The following is a 23805-nucleotide window of genomic DNA, read 5'->3' on the forward strand; positions in this document are numbered from 1 at the left end:
ATAGTGCATAATGCAAAAACGGTAAGCTTGAAGTCTTAATACCACCTATTAAATGACAGCATGAATAACTCAGCTTTTTTTCTTGCAGAGTGAAATCTGCAATTAGACATTATGAGTTGGATGAGGACCTCAGCTGATTATTATCTGCAACAGCGAGCTACTAAACATTTCATTTCTAGAAAGTGTACAAAATCACTTTACCAAATACAGTCTACTTCTATCATGCTAATAAAAATCATATTTATCCCTGAGTGGAAATGAACTTGAAGAAGGCTAATATCAATCTCATGACAGTCCTTACTGCGGGTCTCTGCGCTGACTAACCCTCTTGTCCTTATTTTACTATGTCTATATTTCCATTTGGGTTACTGAAGTAATTAACATACCTTTCTAGCATACAGTATATTAGAAGAGTCTAATGAATCATCCATAGGTCTCCAATCTACTATCACATCAGTTTCCTATAACACAAATGTTACAGTTACTTATATACAAGGTTATATACCATTTTTGGTTTTTTTTCTATTTACAAAAATAGAGATCCACATTTATTTTATGCATCCTTTTCCCCAAGATAACAAGATCTCAGAATATGCTAAGTGCATAACAGACAAAAGAAAGATATTGGAAATTTGATCTGAACACCTTCTCTATGACCCGCAGAGTTCCAGACAGTAAGGATTCCTGATCATCATTTCCACTGGAAGAGTGAATGAAAACTCCTTCTTGCTCATATACAACCTAACAAAAGAAAAAAAAAAGAAAAATGGATTTAAAGTTTTGTTACATAAAAACATTTTTTGCAATAAGCTGTCGGGAATTAGTTCTGGGAACAGGGTTTCATTCTGTAATCAAATCCAGATATTTCCAATAGGATGCAGGTTTTTATTTTAAAGTGGTCACAGAATCAGGTGTGCCTACTGATATGCCGAAGGGCTTGGAAAGAAAAATATGGTTGAAGTTTTGCAGTGGATGCTGTGTAAGGATGTTCAAATACAGGCCATAAGTATTTAAGTATGAAACCCTCACCAACTGGCTTCAAGTTCATTTACAAGAGAAAAACTATTCTTCAATCATGAGCAGATACTTAATAAGAAGTATCTTATCAGATGTCACTGAATCCACTTCTGACAAAAATAGTAACAAAAAAATTTACAACCATGATTTAACAAAATACCAAAACTGAGGGATAGGAAAAAGGAGGGAAGGAAAGAAGCTATTGAGTGCTGAACATACACAAGAAATTCCTCTTCCAAATTATAGAAGAAGAAGAAGAGTTTGGATTTATATCCCCCCTTTCTCTCCTGCAGGAGACTCAAAGGGGCTGACAATCTCCTTGCCCTTCCCCCCCTCACAACAAACACCCTGTGTGGGGTAGGTGGGGCTGAGAGAGCTCCAAGAAGCTGTGACTAGCCCAAGGTCACCCAGCTGGCGTGTGTGGGAGTGCACAGGCTAGTCTGAATTCCCCAGATAAGCCTCCACAACTCAGGCGGCACAGCTGGGAATCAAACCCGGTTCCTCCAGATTAGATACACAAACTCTTAACCTCCTACGCCACTGCTGCTCCAGAAAGCAACAAGTCAAAATTCCACCACATGCAATAAATGCAAAATATCAGAGGTATGAAAATATGCTACTAAATGACTCATGGCACTGATCCAGTATTACCATATCAGTATAGTATGCTAAAGCTAATGTCTCCAACAAGTTGCTACTAACACTTGCCAGCTACTGTAAAGGAACTTGTGCATTTTAAAAATTTCATAGGTGTTTTTTTTCCTGCGCTGCTTAGTTGATAGCATTTCTGGTAGTCTTCCTAATCCATGATCTTTTTTTTTTAAGGACAGAACAAAACTTGGTGACATGCAGAGGTGAGTAGGATATTTTTAATTACTCACAAGTCATTTTTATTTAAGAAAAAGTTGGCAACCCCTGGGTTACAGACAGAAGTTTCATTAATTTGAACTAGGTGACAGTGGTGTAGGAGGTTAAGAGCTCGTGTATCTAATCTGGAGGAACCGGGTTTGATTCCCAGCTCTGCCGCCTGAGCTGTGGAGGCTTATCTGGGGAATTCAGATTAGCCTGTGCACTCCCACACACGCCAGCTGGGTGACCTTGGGCTAGTCACAGCTTCTCGGAGCTCTCTCAGCCCCACCTACCTCACAGGGTGTTTGTTGTGAGGGGGGGAAGGGCAAGGAGATTGTAAGCCCCTTTGAGTCTCCTGCAGGAGAGAAAGGGGGGATATAAATCCAAACTCTTCTTCAAACTCTTCTAATAATCACCATGATTAGTAGCTGTCCTTAAGTTATAAACCAGTCTCTTTTGAATCTATTTAAGATACTTGCCATTGCTACATTTGGTGGCAGCAAATTACATGAATTATATGTCATGAACAGAAGTGCCTTCCTTTGGCTGGTTGACAGAGCAATCCTAAACAGAATTACATCCTCACTGACTTCAACAGAGCTCTGCACTAAGAAACTATTATTGACCAATTTCATTGGTTGCCACCAAAGTTATTGTTTGGATTTAGTAGAAGGATTTCCACCTACAGATTGCAAATTTCTCACCACCACCCTCCCACTGCAGTTCAAACCTACCATTCTGTCCCAGGGGAGGAGCTGTGTATCCTAGAAGCAGTATTTTAGGTGGCAGTGGGAGGAGAAAGGTGAGAAAGTCACCCCTTGTGGAAAGGCTTAGTTGGATCCAAGCCAATTATGGGAGAAATTTCTGTCTATCCACTTACACCATGCCATGAATAACTCCACAAGCCTGTGATGATTTATTCACCTTAGTTGGCCTCTTTCCTTTTCTTTTTAAAAGTGATTTAATTGTTCCTTGAAAGATTAGCAATCCAAACCCCTGACAATTTCACTGCCCCTTCTGGCATTTTTACCATCTCTAAAATATCTTCCTTCTTGGGAAGATCAAATCTGCACACAATATTCCAAATCCCACCACAAATGTATATAAAGGCAATCTGATGCTGCTAATTTCATCCTCAATTCCTTTTCTAATAATCCCTAATATACAATTTGCTTTTGTCACTCTATTTAGACACTGCTGATATTTTTATTGAGCTGCCCACAATGACCTAAATAAATCTCACCTAGTTCAAATTATCTTCCTTTTATGTGTGAAGTGGAGATTCACATTCATTTACAATAAAATTCAATTGCCACATTGGCGTCCACTGATTTAGCTGGGCAAGATGTCCTTGGTGCCCTTTGCAATCATTTGGATTTTACCATGTGAAATCATATAGTATCATCTACATACATGGGTATTTCACTCTTGACTCTGTACCACTTACCAACAGTAGCACCAGTCCTACACCGGCGTGGTGTAGTGGTTAAGAGCAGTGAACTAATCTGGAGAACCAGGTTTGATTCCACACTTCTTCACGAGAGCAGCAGATATTTACCTGGTGAATTGGATTTGTTCGGCTGCTTCTACACATGAAACCTATTGGGTGACCTTGGGCTAGTCACAGCTCTTTGGAACTCTCTCAGCCCCACTACCTCACAAGGTGTCTGTTGGGAGAGGAAGGGATCGAGTTTGTAAACCGCCTTGAGTCTCCTTTTGGGAGAAAAAGGCAGGGTATAAATTCAAACTCCTCTTCTTCCAATACAGATCCTTGCAGGATTCCAGTGCTTACTTCCCTACACTGTGAGGGCATTTATTTACTCTAACCAATTAATGAGTACACTTATTAAAATCATTTTTAGCTCTGTTCTGCATGTCCAGCTAATTAACTTCTCTATTGTAAACTAAAACTACAGCTATTTGGTTAACACTGATTTTAAAAAATAAGAGCAGACTGCTTTCCAATTTCAACCCTAGTGTGATCCATCAATCAGCCACAATATGCAAGATTTCGAAGACCAAGATTGGAAGATAATTCAGGGTAGAAACATGTATGCCTCACAGAATTTTTCTACATTAGAAAAAAGGTGTGCTTGTACCTAGTCATGGGATTCAAATAATTTAACAAGCAGTTCTGGTGGTGGGATTCAAATAATTTAACAACTGGTTGTTTACAAGCACCATTTTAACAATCGGTTCTGCCAAAGTGGTGCAAACCTGCTGAATCCCACCACTGTTTGTACCCTGAGCAACAGAGCACAAAATAAAAGTATAACCAAAAACAAATTTAACCTTGTGGCAGCAAATGCAAACATATCCTTTGATTAACCTGCCAGGAAAGGTTGAAGGCAGAAGGAAAAAAGGAAGTCCTGACATGACTGACTCAATCAAGGAAGTCGCGGTCCTTATTTTGCAAGACCTGAGCAAGGCTGTAAACAAAGGACGTTTTGGAAGACAGTAACTCATAGGGTTGCCATGAGTTGGAAGCGATGATGACACTAAGCACAAACTGGTTGTAGTAACATACAGACATTATTTGTGCCCTTTCTTACCAACAGCAAAATTTACAGCTGCTTTCTCTGCTAAGTACAATGTGTGTACTGAAAATAGTAAGCTATCTTCACTTTGGGATATGGATGAGCCTTTCTATCTGCAATGGATAGATTCAAACAATAAGAATAAATCAGAACTTTGCCTATGATACAAATAAGTCTCAAAAATCCTAACCCTCCTCTATCCATGAAACACACAGCTTGAAACTAAAGTCTCCAAACTAACCACAATATGTTGTGGCGTTCAAATTGGAGTGGTTTAGAAGAATTGGTTTTTACACCCCATTTTTCTGTACCTTTAAAGAATCTCAATGCGGCTTACAAACTCACAAAATCATAGAGTTGAAAGAGACCACAAGGCCCATCAAGTCCAACCCCCTGCCATGCAGGAACAGACAACTCCTTCCCTTCCTATTCCCACAAGACACCTTGTGAGGTAGGTAAGGCTGAGAGAGTTTTGAGAAACCTGTGACTTGCCCAAGGTCACCCAGCAGGCTTCATGTGGAGGAGTGAGGAATCAAAGCCAGTTCTCCAGATTAGAGTCTACCACTTTTAACCACCACACCACTCTGTAACAAATTGAGTCTTATTTCTTGCTCACAATGTGGATTCCATATCAGATAGGCTTCCTGATTTTGTGAGCAAGGAACAAACAAAAACTTGTTAACAAGTCTCCAATTTCAGTTTAGCATGCAACAAAGTGTGAGGATGAAAAAACACACAAGCAAGTTGTCAGGTTCATTATTATCACAAGTGCACTACAGTTTGTTCATGATTTCTGAGTACAGTCTGTGCACCTTACATCTGCAAGTTACTGAGTTGCACCTACTTGTATTTGGACTACATGTGCTTAACAGATGCCTGCAAATATAATAAATGATTATCAAGGGTCCATACTCACACAATGCAAATTGATTTGTGCTCTTCAATGGGCTTTACTCTTTCGGATACACAGGATAAAAGGTGAAAAAGTTTCACTTAGAATAGATTCTCTCCACCACCACCACCACCACCACCACCACCACCACCACCACCACCACCCTTTTAGGAGCTCCTGATGCTTGTGTAAAATATTAACCTTGAACAGGCTAGTTAATAAATAAGGGGGGGGGGGGGAGACACAGGCAAGTACTGTATGATAGTTAATCGGCCTTAAAATAATACAAATGATCTTGTGCATACCCGTAATTCGCAAAAGTGTTTAATTGTCAATGTTTTATTACATAATATGCAAGCTTCCTTATAAGTGACACAGACCATACTTTTTATATTGCATGGCTTCTTCATCATACAATTTTGTCCTACCTCAAAAAGAGCATATTAAGGATGGACAGGTAAGATACCAACTGAGAAAATGTTACAGACATCGGATAAACTGGGCTTTTAATTTATGCCGTAGTACTTCTTTTTGCACCACGATGGTTTCCTTACAAGGAAAGACAGCCCAGGAAGCTTGAGTCCTACACCAGCTCCATAGCCTCCACCCACAAAGTGCCCAAAGACAGTGCCTGAGAAAGACTCCTCCGCACAAACGAAACACCTCAAGGAAACCAGCTCTCCATCCTTCCCCAACCGCGGACCCCAAACTCTCTGATATGTCTGGTTACCTTTCCGCTCGTAGGGCCCGCCATGTTGGCTACTAGTGTTTATGATGACGTTGCTCTCTTCACGTGCTTCCCGCTGCTTCACAACAACTCCATCCCACCCCACCCCCACCTTGCAGGGACTAGCGGTCTGGCGCATGCGTACTTAAAAAAAGGAGACGAGAAGACAGAGGCGTCCGCGGGGCAGCACCATAAAAGGAGAGGACGGAAGACTGGGAAGTAACTTGAACTTCCGTTAAAAATCGAACGCTGCCAAGGGAACGCTAGTGACCTTCTATTGCTCATCAACTCTATGGTGAATTCCACTCTATATGACAGCGTAAAATAGGAAACGTTGGTTAAAGGCGTGTTAGTCCAAACGTAACTCACTGCACAAAAAAATCCAAACACTATATGATGCCTTTATTAGGAACCGAAAAACGCATAACAGGATAAAATATTTGGAGTGGCTGAAGAGATAAACCAGACCCGCTTTAGGCCGGAAGTGCCGAGGACATTGGGGAAAGTCTAGACTTTTCTGCCCTGGCTACCGGAACTAATACCTCGATAGTTTCATAGGGCGGGGTCATTGTATGTTGATCCTTAGGGCGTAGCGAGGTTGCCTTGGTAGTAGTCTTTCTCGGCTGAACAGCCGTTAATGGCATACATTTAAGCTGCCGTTTATCTCCCCGCCTCAGACTGACAGCAGAATACAAAAATGTCGAGCGGGATCTTCCACTCGAGGTGGTGGGGTTGCAGATTCTTTAGTATGCCTCCCATTTCCCATCCCGCCTTTCTCCTCAGTGAAGACCCAAATCGGTTTGAATGGTTCTTCTCTCCTCTTTTCCCTTTTATCCTCACAAGCGTACGAAGTAAGTTAGGCTGAAAATGAATGACTGGCTCAAGGTTACCCAGCAAGATTCCATGACAAGAGGATTTGAACCTGAGTTTTCCAGATTCTACACAGTTACACCACACTAACTACAGAGGTAGCTGTTAAATCTAGGAGAACTAAACCGGATGGTTGCTAATTTCAGGTTGGCGGATTTCAGGGGTGGAGTCTTGAGAGAGCAGGGACTGCTGTTGGGTATAACGGCAGAGTCCAAACGTAGCCACTTTCTTCAGGGCAATTGATCTCTTCTTCGCTGAAATTATTGAAGATCTTCAGGCCCCACCAAAATGTTATTTCAACTCTTTGTTTCTCTGAACTGGAACCTATTTCTCAAGATGCCTTTAGCTGCTTTTCTCTGGCTCCTCGTTTTATGAACGTGTTACCTTTTCAAGTAAGTTACAGTGGGACTACATGAGGTTATACAGGGGAAGTAGCTGAAGCCCACTTTCATCATAGGAAGTGAATTACTACAGAGAACTTGGAAGTACAGTGTAATACAGACTTCGCAGAAAGCCATACCAGACTTCATAGACAACATGTCTAAACCCCCTTCCATAGCCAGGCTTTCAGTAGCTATTATATTAGCAATGCAATGATCAATTAAATCATAATTCAAACACATGTGACTATTTTGCCTCTTGGTTGCACGAAAAGAATTTCAGAGTACCTCTTTTGCTTTGTAGCCTTTCAGAATTTAAAGCTGCTAAAGTTCATTAAATTGAGTTCAAATAAAAACTGCAGCTACAGTATGTTACCCAGTCATATTGACCAAACCAGAAGTACATTTACCAGGATTGGGAGACGGGGGCAGGGGGGGAGAGATGAGTGAGGATTACAGGGAAAACCTGGCAACTTTGTAAAACTTAATTAAAACTTTATCTTTTTGCTATCCAGTCGCAGCTAACATATGGCTACCCTGCAGACAAGAGGTACTCAGGTGATTTGCCACTATTTGTCTCTTCATAGCAGCCCTAGCCTTCTGTCATCCAACTACAATCAAGGCCTCTGAGAGCTGACAAGATCAGGGTAACCTGGGTATCAAGGTCTACCTTAATATAAAATATGTAATATGAGACAGCTATATTATGGATCGTCAATGACAACTTGTGTTAAATGTTACTGTGCTATTTTTAATGGAATGTAGTTGTCCTCAATGTTACATTCCATTGTAGATAAAACTTAAATATTGTTAATTTGCCATTTGATAGTGGGAACTGCTGTTTAAAGACACATCTAAAGTTCCATGGAAGTCAGAAAACTATTTTCCTGCTCCTTTAGACCTGACTTTGCTATAAAGAATTTAGACTCTAGTATTAATTTCGAAAATCTTACATATACTAAGAATTAATGGAAAAAACCCTAGCGTGGAAGGAAAAGAATGGGAAGAATAGGTGACATTGCAGAGTGACAGACGTTAAGAGTATTAAATGAAGCATTCTCAGTTCCCTGAAAAGAGGTTTAACTTGAGCAATAGCCTTATAATGCCTGGTGGTTAATTTGGTTTTTGCTGAAATTTGCTGAAAAGAGATTTAACTTGAGCAGTCGCCTTATAATGCCTGGTGGTTAATTTGGTTTTTCAAAGTGTTTATGTTTGCTTTTGCTTATTTGGTATCTGGTAGAGTCTGTAGTAACTCCTGAAACCGCTTTCATAAAAAAAATTGTAGCCAGAAAACCATTCTAATGAGGTATTTAGAATCATGCAAATAATTTTTTAACATTAAAGTTGTCTGGTTTTCCCAAAATTTAAGATTTTTAATGGTTAGGGAAGCATTTTATACTACCATCCTTATCTACTTGTATCTCCTCTAACACAAGTTATAACTTCATATATGAAAGTCACACCAACTCCTTGGATTTAAGTTGCATTGCAAAACTGTGTATTTGTGTACTTCTAGGAATTTTATGTTTAAACAACAAATTATTTTTCTCAACATTAAGACACCAAATAGTATGGAGGTACTATACTTTGATTCTGTTTACATTGGGAACAATCTACACAGCTGTCATTCACTTCAGCAAATTCTGTACCGAAGCAGGGATGTTGAACTCACTACAAAGATCTACAGTAGTAACTCTACCTCTGCAACCGCATAAAAATTCCAAAACATCCTCCGATATCTACCACATGGTTCACTACTTCTCCAGATATATGGAGAAGCCTGTGAGAAGAGCATCATTTTCCAGCATGGGTCGCTGGTTGTTAATGATGTGTTCAGCCAGTTTGAGCTGAGTGCCATATTTTAATGTTCTAAGCTTGTAACCCACCCAGAGCCCTTCTGGGATTGGGCGGGATATGAATCCAATCAATCAATCCCCCCTTTCTTTTCTACCATTAATACTACAGGGACTCCCAGATATGTACCATTTTAGAGCATCCAAAAGGATGTTGCCCAGCTGTTTAACAGCCAGCCATTCCTCCTGAGGTTGTTGAACATTAGTAATGCTAACAATGGCCGTTTCCGCACGGAGGCGGAAGCAGCTAGGTCGGCGCATTTCACGCCGACCCGACGACGCTAGGACCGTCTGCATGGATGGTCCTGGAAAGAGCCGGGACGCCGGTGCCACAGAGCGCTGGCACCAGGCCGACCTGGTGTGTCCCCGGGCCTCCGGCACGGTGCCGAGGCCTGGGGACATGCCCCCCCGGCCCTGCGTGCCTGCTCCAGCGGCGCAGGGCAGGGGGGCGTATCCCCAGGCCTCGGCGACGCGCCGGAGGCCCGGGGACAAGGTAAGTGCCGGGAGGGAGTGGAGGGGGGAGGCGTCTTGAAGCCGCTGCCGTTCGCTCGGCAGCGGCTTCAAGGCGGCGTTTCCGCAACAAGTACGCTTCTAAGCGCACTGGGGAAACGCCGGCTTCGCGGTGGTCGGGTGGCGCGGCTGCGATGCAGCTGCGCCCCCTGTGCGAATGGCGGCCTGGGGACGGCGTTTTTGCTGTCCCCAGGCCGCCATATTCCGCCCGTGTGGAAACGGCCAATGATTTATTTTTGCTTTCAGAGGTTTATGTTAAAAGTAAAAAGCTAAAAATATCAGGGCTGTTAGTACTAGGAAGAATGTAAAAGTGACTAGAGCTTTATGTTGGAGGTTTACAATTTAAGGTAAAGAAAATACTTTGAAAGAGTACAAGGGAAAAAGGCATCACAGATGGTTGGAAGACATAATGAAAGTTCCACTTTTGATGTCTATGTAGGAGAGACTATAAAGCCTTGCCTCTCAGATCTCTTGTTCTGATTGTTCTACTTTATGATCCATTCCCATTCTGTGTCAAATATTAACAGAAGTGGCAGAAAAAATTCTTTCTAACAGTTTGAGCCACCTCCATCTGCCTGCTCATTCACAGCTTTACCATGCTAGACAGTATTCACTACAGAAAAGTGGTTGTAAGAGGTACTAAATGTGAATATTTAATGAAGATAGAGCAGCTTACAGTAAGCAGCACATGGTAAAGTCACAGTAAGCAAACTATTGCGACATATGAAATTTAACAGGTCATCTAACTTACAATTCCAGTAAGCGTTAGGGTACACAGCACAATGTACATATTAAATTATTCATATTATGGTCATGTGCTACAGCTGGTTCCTTCCCATATACCTTATTAGATCTTCATTAACCAACTTATTCAGGATAATGAAAGCATGCAGTGTTTTCTAAAACTATTGCTCTTAAAGTTTGTGTCAGGTTTGGGAAAGTGAAGATAATGTCATATTCCCACCATTTTGATGTTTGAACTATGTACATTCATCTCTGGGCCAGTTATAAGAAATTAAAACCTGCACACGTGAAGTTAGAATAATTTACATGCTCACCTTGGTAAAGAGTAAACCATTAACAGATATTGTCCACGTCATAAATATATCCACTTAACAAAAAAGAAAAAAACATACACTTTAACTGGTATTTCCCTCACAAAGTTGTTGTGTTCCATTTTGTAATTAGTGATTAGCTTTACTGATCTAGTCCTGACAGTGCCTGGTTTAGTTTTCATATTTCCATTCCTTTGAAAAATACTTACTATACAGTGGTGGCAGCTGAAATATTTCCTACTGAAAAACACAAACTATATTTAAACAAGCTCTACACAGAACACATCAGGAGTTGGTATCAGTTTCAGTGGCAGTGAAGTTATTTTCACTTCATTCCTGCTTTGAACAGGAAAAGGGTGAATACATTTTGGTGGCGCAAGATACAAGAACAACTCTTGTTCAGTGATTTTCAAATAGAGGAAGGCAAGTTCATAAGATTAGATTTCTTTGCAACACAGGAAACTGGAGCATTGAAGAATTCAGGCACATAAAAAAAGTGTAGCAGCAATTCACAGTGTTCCAATTACTTTTTTCAAGAGTAGAAATTAGCCTAAGTGTTATATAAACCAATATTTGCCAGAAGAGTTTCAAAAAGGGTATGCAAACTTCAGAGCAATCAGAGCATATGATTATGGAATCTAATGGAGGGGAGACAAATGAGCTGGTAGACAATGACATTTGTGTTTTTTCACCAACTGTTATTCACTTCACAATCATCAACAAGACTAATGTACATATTTCTGCACCTGCACTTGTAAAAGCAGATAAAATATTTAATATGTAATTTACAATTTATTTTACCAGCATGGAGTACAGGATGAGTATATCAAAGTAGTCAGACAGTTATAGGTTGATGCCAACCCTGCAAAAATAGTACTTGGGTATCTGCTAATTAAAAAGAATTTGCAATTTTGAAATGATACAATTCAATCTACCACAAAATACAAAGGGCTGCAAAAGATGTCTCATTCCAATAGTGTACATAAGTTATTAAATAAAGATCTCATTTAAAATATAAATGAAGCCTTAAGTCTCCCCCACATGCAGTATTATTCATTATTAAAGAAACATGTAAAAAGGCCATTGGTTTGTTTTGTTAACCACTGTAGAAAATGCCAATTCTCTGGTCACATACTCCACTAGTTTAGCACTTAATGGTTTTTTGAATTGTTACAAATGATTTTAAATACTGTTAATTCTGATTCACTAGGGGGCATGATGCACAGTCTTATACAGTTATCCAGATGAGCAGCAACCGCCACTGCTCTGAACTGGTGGCTCATCATCAATTATCTGTACTCCCCGCCTTGTAGGTCCTGACTGACTGGATCCATTGCCTCGTGCTTTCTCATCAACCTGTGCAGTTTCTATCATTCCTAGAAAGTAAGATCTGTAATTAAGATCTGTAATATTATGTAGCCAGATTCACAACATAATTCATTACATGTGACTTAAACACTTCGAAGATTCAGAAAATATTTTAGATATTTTTCAAAATAAACTCTAAAAACATTTACATATTAAAGTTCATAATAGAACACCATTTTAAGTTTCCATTAAGCTAGTTTCTGTAACATTCAGCAATTAGACTGGCCAAGTTTAACCTTCTAAGTCCCTGTTGTTAGCCCCCTTTTTATTTGTTCATGTTGGTCAAATGACTGAATAAAGAATCTGGCTGGCTGGCTGTACCTTGTAAATTCACAGACAGTGATAACTGCAGCTTTGTCAGTAAGTACAATTGCAGCTTCCTTTATAGAGTCGGTCATCTCATGTACTGTATAGGCTTGTTTAAAACCAGCTTTCATTTAGTCTGCTTCCATAAAATACTATGAGACTTCAGAATGAAATCTAAAGATCTCCTTGTAGTTAAACATGACTACATTTAGCATGGCTAAGATGTCCATAAACACAACACAAACTTACTTTTACAGAGGTCAAGAAAGAGTTCTTCTATTCCTTTGTTCTGTTTGGCTGACGTGTGATAGTGTTTTGCACCCACTGATTCTGCATACCTGTAAATAGGGTAAGTCAAACAAGTGTAATTTGCTACCAAAATATGGTATTTAGGGTTTCTCCTGCATCTAGCATACCCATAATGTATACAACTAACTGATGGTGTGCTTGAAACCAAATTAAATATGATGGGCTAGAAAGCCAAGTGGAGTCTTTCCATACTTAAGCAGAAGAATTTAAGAGAAAATCCACACGAAGTTAGGGAGCCACTAGGCAGCTTCATGAACCATAAAACAGCGGAGCTGTTTCCCCTACAATGACTGAGTTTTCTCAAGAACTGGTAGGCATGCTAATTCCCATGAAAAAAAAAATTGGGTCCTAAGGTTTTCAAACTATTAGTGTACTAAAAGAAACAAACTTACATTTCTGCTTCTTGAATAGAGACATGTCTTTCTTTGTCCAAATCTATTTTGTTACCTGTTGGGAATTTAGACTTCTTTAGTGTCCAATACATTAGCAAATGCATTATCAATGCAGTCTAAAAGTGATTTCCAATTAGTTGCACACTCTTACCCTTTTCCTTTTCCATGCCTAGGTGAAGTTAGCTCTTCCTTTCCCCAACCATTTATTGAAATGCACCACTATTCAACCAAGTTACCTCAAACTCCAGGATCATTAACAAAGGTGCTGAATATATAGTAGTAGTAGTAGTATTTATTGCTGAACAAATAGCCAGCCCATTTGTATTACTACTGAAGAAAGAGTAGAATAAGCATCTACCCATATACCCTAAACCTTGCCAGTTCTTGCCACATCATTACTCCAGTGTATTAATTTTTGCAACTGATCAGTAAGTAGCCATGAGGAGACCAGATAGGCTTAATTTTAAAGAGATCCTGAAGTACTATACAAGAGACAATGACATGGGTAATATAATCCTACCTTATTAAAACTTCCTAAATTAGTAACATTAAATATTTCAAGTTTTCTACTGTTTCTTTGGCAGCAGGTAGCTAACCAGTAACCTTATTAGGGTAACAAAAAGTTTAGCAATTTGACATCTGCTCAATTAAACGTTTAGCTCATCTCTAAACCATCATTTCATATTAACAATGTTATAACCATTTCAATTACTATTCTTCATCAACTATTCTTCAAATGTAATTTTGCCTGTACTAACAGCAAAAAAAACATGTTTATAAAGATTTTGGAAGCAATGCAACTACACTTCAACAATCTGTATTTTGAACAAGATTCTCCTATCACAGAAAATGTAACAGTTTAAAACTTACCAACTATGCATAGACAAATTTCATTTCCCAACATTTTTCTTAATTCCTTGACCCAGTTTTTTACCTGTACAGTAGAAACATTAGTAGTTTTACTTCACTTATTACAATAAATTCTGTTACAACTGAATACAACTGATTAAAACATTAAATATTAGCACAAACAAAAAAGCTCAGTTTGTTCCATATTGTTCCTTATATTGTCTATTAAAATGTCATCTCAAACAAGCTTTGAATTTGTTTCTTGTATGGAAAAATGCAATTAGTTACCTTCTGAAAAGAGTCTTCATCTGTTATATCGTATACTAAAATAGCTCCATTAGAGTCTCTATAGTAAATGGGACCAAGTGCATGAAATCTTTCTTGTCCTGCTGTATCCTGAATTTAACAAATAAATGTATGTTACTTCTCATTAATAATATTGAATTCAAAATTCAGTATATCAACATACCTTATTATTTTGGAACAGTAATCTGAGTTTCAGGGAAGACAGAAGGACATACCCATATTGCAAGGTTGACTCTCTTTCCTCCAATATTTAGTTTCTTTGTTAGAAAAGATGCCTAAAATGAAGAGAAAATTTTCAGTATTTCAGATGCCCAAGTGATGCCAGTTTATCAGAGATTAAAAATAATGCCCATACCGAGACCTTTATCATTACATACAAGTGTACTACCTAGAATATGATAACAATTCAACAGAAAAATCAAGCCAAAGATCTGTGGTTTATTTATGTCAGTCATAAGACTCAATCAGAACATGAAATCAACCAGCATTAACTGGATAGAAATTCATACAGAAATGCAAAAAAAAAAATTGAAGATCAAATTTCAAATGGATCCAGCATTCATGGTATAAGGCATTTCCCAAAAAAACCTACCAAGAAAATGACAAGAATTATTCCTGTACCTACTAACAGCAGCCAGAGTTTCAATCGCATCAGGTTTGAAAATGGAAAGATTCCCTGACCTAGACAACTGGGAAGACAAAATGAGAAAGTATTCCAACATGGCTAAATTGACTAATCTTATGAACAGAAGACCAAAATATGAATTTAATGAGAAATGGGAGTTGTACTTTAAATATTATACAATATTGCCTTATTATATAATGCTGAGAAAATATCAATACTATTCATTACATTAATATTATTTAGACTTTGTTTTGCAAATGTGCATTAATAGATAACTGTAAATTAAATATGTAAATACTAATGGTAATGATGCTAGAATAGAGACTCTTTATATTACTGTAAGTTTCCTTTTCTCTCTGTGTCTTTGTATATGTAATTATATGTGTCTATTAATTTTAGATATAGATTATAGTTAGAATCAGTTAGGCTATCCAAATTATTGACAGTCAAAACTGTTCCTACAGTATACCTGATGCAACTTCCTTCTTACTAATAAGATCTTGAATGCAGATCCATTTTATACTTACCGGTAATTCTGATATAGACTGTATTTGATTTAGATTATATAAGGTGGTGTTTATTACAATTATTTTTAATTATTATTGTTATGATGCATTTATTTTTAACTTTTTTTGCCGTATCTTTTCCATTGGTAAAACAATAAAAAAATATAAAAAAAGAAATCAACCAGCACTGCCAGGGCCTAAAAACATCACAGAACACCGGTTCACATCATTTTATTACATACAAAGCGCATATATAGAAGCCAACTTTGGGCTATATATGAAAACAATAAATGGAAGACAGGGACTCCACTTCCACACATACTGAAGGATATTTTGCAGCACTCAGAGTTTTCAGAGCAGACTGCAGTCCCTGACAGTTTCAAATCATTGCCATTCATGCAAACTTTTATACATTTTAGAAGCACAGACATATGTTCCACTAGCACTGAAGCTTGCACAAGACCAGTACACATCCAGTTTCTGGTTTGTTCAGTGGACATTCACTGTATGACACAGGATCTTTATGTTGTACTACTCAGGATTTTTATCAGTGTCACTAGGGTCTATATTTCAGATACCTTGTGGTACTATTGTATGTTTATGGTTTTGGACATGCATTATACTCATAACAAGACTTCATCTGAAAGCATACAGCTATTGCTGTGAGCCTTCTTCAGTGTAACCTATTGGGTTTTACCTTGATATGGCTGATCTGGCCACCTGGATCCACATCACAATAACACTGACTCTATGCTATTGCAATACACTATACACTGGTTTCTCCTCAAAATCAATCTGGAAACTCTAGATGGCAAAAGATACTGAAGCTCAGCTGTAATCAGGAACTACTAGGTCGAGCATGCATACTATTCCCACCCTACAGTCAGTTCACTGATTGCCCATTAGTTACCAGACTTCATTTAAGGTATTACTTATCACATACAAAGTCCTTCATGGCCTTGGACTCTCATATCTGTTCTGTCACAGATTTGCTCATTGGAGAAGAGTCTTCTGCAAATGGGTGACATCAACAACTGCCTGTACATGTGCCTGCTTTATTGTGACCATCTTATGGAATGGTCTGCCTGAGGACATTAGGAAAGCCTCCACCTTCCTGGCTTTCCACAAACTATGTAAAACTGAATTATTCAAGAAGGCTCTTCTACACAGACAACAGGGCTACACTGTACAAAATGATTCACAAATGTACTTGGAAAAATTATTAGGGACTGTGGTCTATGTACATAGCTTGCTGAAACTAGGATTCAATTATAAAATTCTGGATTATTTAATTTGTTATGCTAATACTTATGCTTTTATTCAGTTCTCTTTTTAGAATGCTATTGCATTGTTTATTGAATGTTCCATTCATCAGCTGTATTGACTTGCTCGGTATAATCTGCCTTGACTCCAAGTGAGAAAGGTGGAATAAATCAGACCACAAATAAAGAACAACCATGCATCACTAATCTGTGAATAAGAGTCTACCATGCAGCTTTGCCCCTTTACTACTGACCCATTTACAAGTATATTGCAATATTTTCCAGCTATTACTTCAAACTTAGAAACCCATAAGTTAATTCAAATAATTAACTTTAATGTCTGGTCACATCACTGCAATTAGTCGTATGCTAAATGTTGTGATGTGATTTTTTTCCCTTTTAGTTACTTGTTTGGAACATATGTTCATTTTACTATGACCAAGTTACCACAAATTTATAAATCAATGTTCGAAACATGTACTGTTTTAATAGTCAAGGACATGGCATTACAGGGTTAGGTAAATTGTCATTTCTGCTTGTTATAAGAACCAATATGATTCTAGTAAGATCTAAATATTTTAAACTAGACCTCTTTGCTTCAAAACAAGAATTTCACTGAAACTCTAAAACATCTTGTAGTATTTGGGTCTCTGGTTTCATTTTCTCCAATTTATGTTTCATGAAACCCAAAACATTTTCTTATTTAATATATACTTTTGTTTAGAGGCATCAAGATCATTTATTCTGAATCATGGAGAATGTTTCACATGCTTAGCATATTCATGATTGAAAAACTGTAGAGTTTCAATTTAAAAAACAGGCCATTAGAATAAGTCAAGTTTGAACAACCAGGAATTGGCAGGGAGGCTTCTCTTATATTCTAAGAGGAAATATAAGAAAGCTTCCTTCAACAAGCCAAGACTGTAGATATGAAAGTGGTGAGAACTATCCTCCTCCTCCTCCTCCACATGACAGCAAAATATTAGTAATCTTCCAGAATCACAGAGAAAGTCTGTCAACCTGTCCATGCAGAGAAAAATCCCTATTCCTGCTATCTGATCAACCACAGGGAAAGAGACCCCTAAAAGATTCACTATAAACACTTTGAAAATTTCTGAAGATACTGGTCTCTCCAACGTTTATAGGACAAGTATAGGCAATCCTTCTGCCATCAGCTAAGTAACTGCAATATATATGAGCAAAGGTTCCCTGTTTACCCTTAGGCAGGCCAATACCTCCCACCTCCCCCCAGTTTGCATATACCATCTAGTAAGGTAATTTTCACTAATAAACTACCACAAAGATCAGGAGTATTCACTGACTGGAAGCCATTCACTGACTGGAAGACTGCAAGTTACTAACCATGCTTATGCTTGGACTCAGAGAGCCACAGATCTGACTCTCCATATCTGAAGGACAGATCAGGAAGAAATATTAAGTTTCTTGTTAGATAAAGGGAAGCTTGCTACTGGCTGCTTTTGAGTATATGAGGCATAGCTGTCACATGGCATTTGATTCTCCTGAACAGCAGCCTTGGTATGATAGATCTGCAACTTAAGAGCTGTGAAGAAAACACATGCAGCATCAGGCTTGGGCCTCTGGGCCGTGGATTTAACTCCAACTAGTCAGAGTAATTCATCAATGTTAATGCTTGAATTACTACTTCTAATGCTGAATAGCACTTTGTGTTGCCTTGCAATCTTACAAACATTAATATAAGAGGTAGAAATTCCTTGCTAAACTTTGAGAATTAATCAGCAGGCTACTTAACATTAAGGATCATGAGAATTAAAGTTGTGGTGGCCCAGGAAAGAACCAAAAAATCTCAGGGAGAACAGGAAAGTTTTTTCCTGAGGCCTCCCAACATTTATTCCCAATGGAAAAACTGGAAATTTGGGGGAGTATTAAAAAAAAGAACCTCCTATAAAATATGTTGTCATTTAGAATGAGTGAGATGCAAGGTAGTAATGCTGCAGACATATACAGCTCTTACACACAAACTGTATTTCTGCACCTAAGAAAATATTTGATCTTCCGGAGGGCAACCATGCAGGGTTTCATTGGTTCTGTGGACCTTTTCACTGGCCTCTTCTGGTGGTGTTGACCTTTTCACAGCTCTTTCAAACCACTATGACACATATACCTATATACTGGATATCAAGGAGGGGAAAGGACCTCATTGCTGGATAGGAAAAGATCAAAAGAAGGTGGGGCAGAAACTGCACCAAACCCTCAGAGGAGAACTCAGAAAGTTTCATTGAGAACTGAGCTCTTTCTAACCTGGAGCTACAGAAGGAAGATGACACATCTAGCAGGACCTACACCAAGATGTGGAGATGAAATTGTTGAAACTTTGTGTGACTCTTTTTTCTGATGAAATCTTTTATATTATTTAACATAAAGCTTGTTTTTTTCTGTTTAATTCCTATTTTTCTACTTTTCAGAGAGCAAAAAAATTGATGTTTATGGGCTAAAGTAGCACAGGGTGCATCACCAGCTTCCACTTAAGAACTGTATATATATGCAATTATGCTTGTAGAAAACTAAAAGTGCAATGGGGGGGGGGGGGGGAGAGGCTGAAAGGACTCATGAAAGTGGCACAAAGACACTGTTGACATAGGTGCCCACTCTGCCGGTGTAAGGGGTAGATAAGACAGCAAGGTGAGACAACACACTGGCAGTAGGGTGTCTGAACCCGAAAGCTGCTGCCATGCTGGAGTCCACACCAGCACAGATGAAGACGGAACCGACCTCAGTTGGCTTCCAAAGGGCTTTCAGCCCGGGGAACGTTCCCAACAGCGGCCATGGAATTAAGCCACAAAAATCTGTGGCATATTCCATTGGCCTGTATGGGGTTTTTCAGGAAGCTGGGGATTTCTACAAGAGTAATTAATGAGATCTCTCCTACCAGGACAAAAAATGATACTACACATGTCAACAAAATATTCTTCCCAAAGTAAATGTAACCCACCTGAATTAGAGATGTGTACAACTGAGATACTTGTCTTTCTTTTGAAACTACTTCAAACTATCCCACAAGCCAGATAATTCATTGTTATTACAAATGGCCTGGTAGTGACACAATTCAACTGGACAAATTAAACCAGAAACAACCAACTCAGCAGTTTTAGTACGTATACTATATCGGAAGCCTGAGTACTGTTTCTCACGCCCCCGTATAGCCACAAGAAAATATAGTTATTGAAAATTAGGTTACTGGCTTTCAAAATGGCATTTGGCAACTGGTTCCTAAGGCCACGCCAGGAATCTTCTGCCACAACAAGCGACAACGAGCCCTGCAGAATTTTGCAGCCATCTACTGCAACAAACGCAAACAGGTTTTGGGCAATCTCACGCATACCTACCGCGCAATCGTGAATAGCCTTACACTGCGCAAGTTCTACCACTGAACTTTTGTTTGCACTTGTGCTGCGGATGGCGCGCACCTGGTGCACCCGGGTCGAGAAACTTTACTCACTGCAACAAAAGGCGCGTTCCCCCACACACGTCTAAGAACCCCAAATAATTCGTCCGAATCCCTTCAGAAACATCCGTCGCCTGGTCGCGGAGCCGTTCACGAAAGAAGTCACCTTTCCCCACACCCCCGCCTCCTTCGGCCAACCCTGAGAAGCGGGAGTGACAAGCTGAGCCGAAGAGGCCTCCTCCGGCCAGCCCTACCTGCAGGGTGGTTATGTGCTTGTCATTGAACTTGTTCTCGCAGTAACGGAGGACCAGCGACGTCTTCCCCACGCAGCCCTCGCCCAGCAGCACCACCTTGAAGGAGAAGTTACGCCCGGCCGTGCCGCTACCGCTTCCTGCGCCAGAAGTCGCCGTCGCCATCCGCAGCGCAGTCGCCGCCGACGCCGCGGCCTCACATCAGCGACAGTCGCACCACGCCCCAACTCCGACACGGGACGCTGACCCAAGCGGAAGAGGCCGCCCCGCACGCGCACCGGAGGAAACGAACGGGAGGGGAAGAGAAACAGAAACACACTTCCCTCTGCCGGGCTAGTTCCTCCCGCCCTCCCCACTCTAATGGCGCCTCCGTCTTCCTCCTACGTCACGTGGCGGGCTGTCACGCGACACCCCAGCCGCTGGCTCCAAGCCCCGCCCAGAAAACGAAGGACGCGAAGCGAGGGGAGGATTGCTTGCATATATGGAAGCGATAAGGGGGGCGGGGCAAAGTGTCTGGAAGGCACGTGATAGGACGCAAAAGGGGGGCGTGACTTTTTATCCGTTCTTTGAGACTTCAGTCTTCCGGTGGAGAGTTTCGTAGTCTTAAGGAAGGAAAATTTCCCGCAGACCATTCCAAGCTTTCTCGCTATCTAATGTTTACTTGGAAGTACTTCCTGCAACATCCATGGAGTTTACTTCCGGGTAAGAGTTGAGGACTGTCGTCCGGAAGTAATGCTTCACTTCTACCTCGAACGCAGGTTCCCCTCCTCCCTTGTACACAAGCGACCCCGTAAGGTTTTCAAGGAAAGAGACGTTGGGAGATGGTTGGCCATGCCTGTTTCCATGGCTTGACCCTGGTATTCCTTGGAGGTCTCCCATCCAAATACTTGCTAGGGTTGACCCTGCTTATAGTTTCGGAGATCTGGTAGGATTAAGGTTAGCCTGGGGCTCTGCAGGAGAGGGCACGCACACACTAGTGACTAGTCCCTCATATTGGCCGTCGGAAACGAGTAGTTACCCTTCCGCAGAAAGAACAACAGTAGGCCCCCTCACTGGCTTCATTACCCTTCTTCACTGGCAGGTTGTCATCCTGTTTGCAGACCTGGATGGCTTTTTCGTTCTGATAATTGGGTGTTGGAAATAAATTCAATACAGTTATAATGTTGAGTTTGTTAACATACCTCACCGTATTCCTCTTTCACTTGCATTTAACAATCCCTGAGCTGGTGGAATAACTTCATAGGGCTGGTTCGGTGTATTAGACTTCAAGGCAAATTTCCATAGGAAACACAGGAAGCACCTGCATTTTTGGTATGTCAGTAGCATCTTCCAATATATGTCCTTGCCATTTGGTCTTACCACTGCACCTAGACTTTTTTTTTTAGTACATGGCTGTGGTGATGACCCATCTTGGTATGTTGGGATGCTCGATATTCCCTTACCTGAACAATTGGCTTATCATGGCCCCATTCCAAGGAGGGTTTTGTGTCACATTCATCACAGAGACGTGTTTGGTGTCGCATTCATCACAGAGACTTTTACCATCCTGGGTCTGGTCATAAACTGGAAGAAGTCTACACTGATGCCCACACAAGGCCCAATTTATTGGAGCCACACTAGATTATTTTCAGAGAAAGGCATTTATCCTGCAGGACAGGAGCCTAGCAATCAGGCAATTGATAGGATCCGTGACCAGATATAGGTGACAACAGGCCATTACTATTCAAATGTTTTTAGGTAGGATGTCCTTGACCACTGCCACTACACCTAACGCAAAGCTTCACATAAGAATCTTACAAAAGTGGTTCATTAAATGCTTTAATTCACTCAAAATGCACTAGAGACTCAGGCTGTCGATACCACATCCAGTGGTTAGGACCCTGAAATGGTGTGCAAAGGACATATTCGCAAGCACCCCCTTCAGATATTGGGTAGCCAATACCACTGTTACCACTAATGTCTCTCAGACTGGGTGGGGAGCACACTGTAGAAGTATCTCGACCCAAGGGACTTGGAATGAGGAAGAATCCACATTACACATTAATGTCCCAGAATTTAGAGCTGTCAAGATTTGACCTTACCTCCCCTGTCAGATGTGCTTTGGGGCAAGAGAGTTCTCGTGTACTCTCACAACATTGTTTTACCTCAACCAACAGGGTGGCATGGGCTCTCTCACCCTGTGTTTGGAGGCAGAAATTACATAGACCACTGTCCTCCAGAACAACAACCTGAGTGCAGTACACAATGCAAGGGTAGACCAACTAAGCAGGACTCATACAACAATTCATGAATAGGAATACAGTGGAAATATCGTGAACCCATTTTCAAAATGTGGGAGTTCCCACAAGTTAACTTGTTTGCCTCAAGGGAGTACAGAAAGGCAGAGATGTTTTGTTCATTGGCAGGAAACAATCCACATTCCCTGGAAAATTGCCTTTCAGATAAAATGGGAGCACCATCTCTTTTATACAGTCCCTTCTCATAGCTAGAGTCATAGGGAAGATCAAAGCAGAGGGCACTAAATGCATATTAATTGCACCCCACTAGCCCCGACAAATATGGTTCATGGAGCTGAACAGGCTAGCAGGCAGAACAAAATAGCACTTCCCCTAAAAACAGACCTGCTAAAGTGTGCTGATCCTCTCCATGATATGTACCGTCTCTACCTGACGACCTGGCTGATTCAGGGCCAGCAATTACTATATCTGGGGAGGTTAAAGAGATACTCATACAAACCCATAAACCCTCTATGATGTACTCCTATTCCAAGAAATGGGAAGGATTCAAAGCCTGGGCCGAGTCTAGAGGTGTCTCTCCATTTTTAGCCCCTCTCCCTTTGATTTTGGAATACCTCTTGACTTTGGCACAGGGAGGTCTGGCAAATAATTCTATTAAGGTGCACTTAGTAGCCATCTCAGTGCACCACAAGGAGAAAGAGAGGGAATCCCTAACCAGGCACCCTCTATGCAAACACTTTTTGAAGGATTTAAACAATGTGTTTCCCGCACTCCTCAGAATTGTCCCACAGTGGTCCTTGTCACTGATACTCTCCAAGATCTTGGAGCCCCTGTTTGAACCACTGACCTCATGGTCATTAGCACTGCTCACCATGGAGGTGGATGTTTTGATCGCAGTTTCCTCCACTAGGATGGTAAGCAAACTGGCTGCACCGAGTGTTGATCTACCCTTCCTAAAAGTATTCAGCACTACGGTCATGTTACACCCACATTTGGGGTTTCTGTCCAAAACAGTGTCCAGATTTCACATGGCCCAGGAGGTAGTACTGAAGCCAAGGTGTTACATCCCTGAGTAAGGAGGACACTATTGATCAGCTGCCTCTCCCTACCCCAGCACACTTCTGCTCCAGGCAATCTTTATTATCACCCCAGTATCCTAACAAGAAGTATGGGAGCTCAGAAAGCATCATGTTTTCAGCAATTTAATGTGTTTTCTGAAATTGTAAACAAGCTAGATTTCATAAATTGTGAATGAAGTACTAGAACAAATCCAGTAGGTG

At 40.4% G+C, this 23805-nt stretch overlaps 2 protein-coding genes and 1 long non-coding RNA gene across 4 annotated transcripts in view; 1 reads left to right on the plus strand and 2 right to left on the minus strand.

Moving 5' to 3' along the window:
• TBC1D15 (TBC1 domain family member 15) overlaps positions 1-6175 on the minus strand; it is a 46470-nt gene extending 40295 nt beyond the window's left edge. Inside the window, exons 1-3 of one of the 2 annotated variants that reach the window (XM_048500778.1) lie at positions 6026-6175; positions 646-741; positions 387-461 (exon numbers count right to left, since the gene is read on the minus strand). In XM_048500778.1, the coding sequence (XP_048356735.1) occupies positions 387-461; positions 646-741; positions 6026-6049 (195 nt within the window). In that variant the 5' untranslated portion in view covers positions 6050-6175. The remainder of the gene's footprint in view (positions 1-386; positions 462-645; positions 742-6025) is intronic. The other variant, XM_048500779.1, reaches the window with a different exon arrangement.
• A 406-nt stretch (positions 6176-6581) lies between these two features.
• LOC125435656 lies at positions 6582-8635 on the plus strand. Its single transcript, XR_007244899.1, has 2 exons — positions 6582-7284; positions 7788-8635. It is a non-coding gene; the product is annotated as an uncharacterized LOC125435656 (long non-coding RNA).
• A 1630-nt stretch (positions 8636-10265) lies between these two features.
• RAB21 (RAB21, member RAS oncogene family) lies at positions 10266-20699 on the minus strand. The gene is made up of 7 exons (XM_048501939.1): positions 20292-20699; positions 14436-14495; positions 14203-14310; positions 13936-13999; positions 13066-13120; positions 12614-12702; positions 10266-12066 (listed from the first exon to the last, which is right to left on the minus strand). Exons 1-7 carry the CDS (start codon positions 20451-20453, stop codon positions 11927-11929), a joined length of 678 nt encoding a protein of 225 aa, XP_048357896.1. The 5' UTR covers positions 20454-20699; the 3' UTR covers positions 10266-11926.
• Between the last annotated feature and the right edge of the window lie 3106 nt (positions 20700-23805).

Source organism: Sphaerodactylus townsendi, linkage group LG06 (genome assembly GCF_021028975.2).
Source record: "Sphaerodactylus townsendi isolate TG3544 linkage group LG06, MPM_Stown_v2.3, whole genome shotgun sequence".
Lineage (NCBI taxonomy): Eukaryota > Metazoa > Chordata > Lepidosauria > Squamata > Sphaerodactylidae > Sphaerodactylus > Sphaerodactylus townsendi.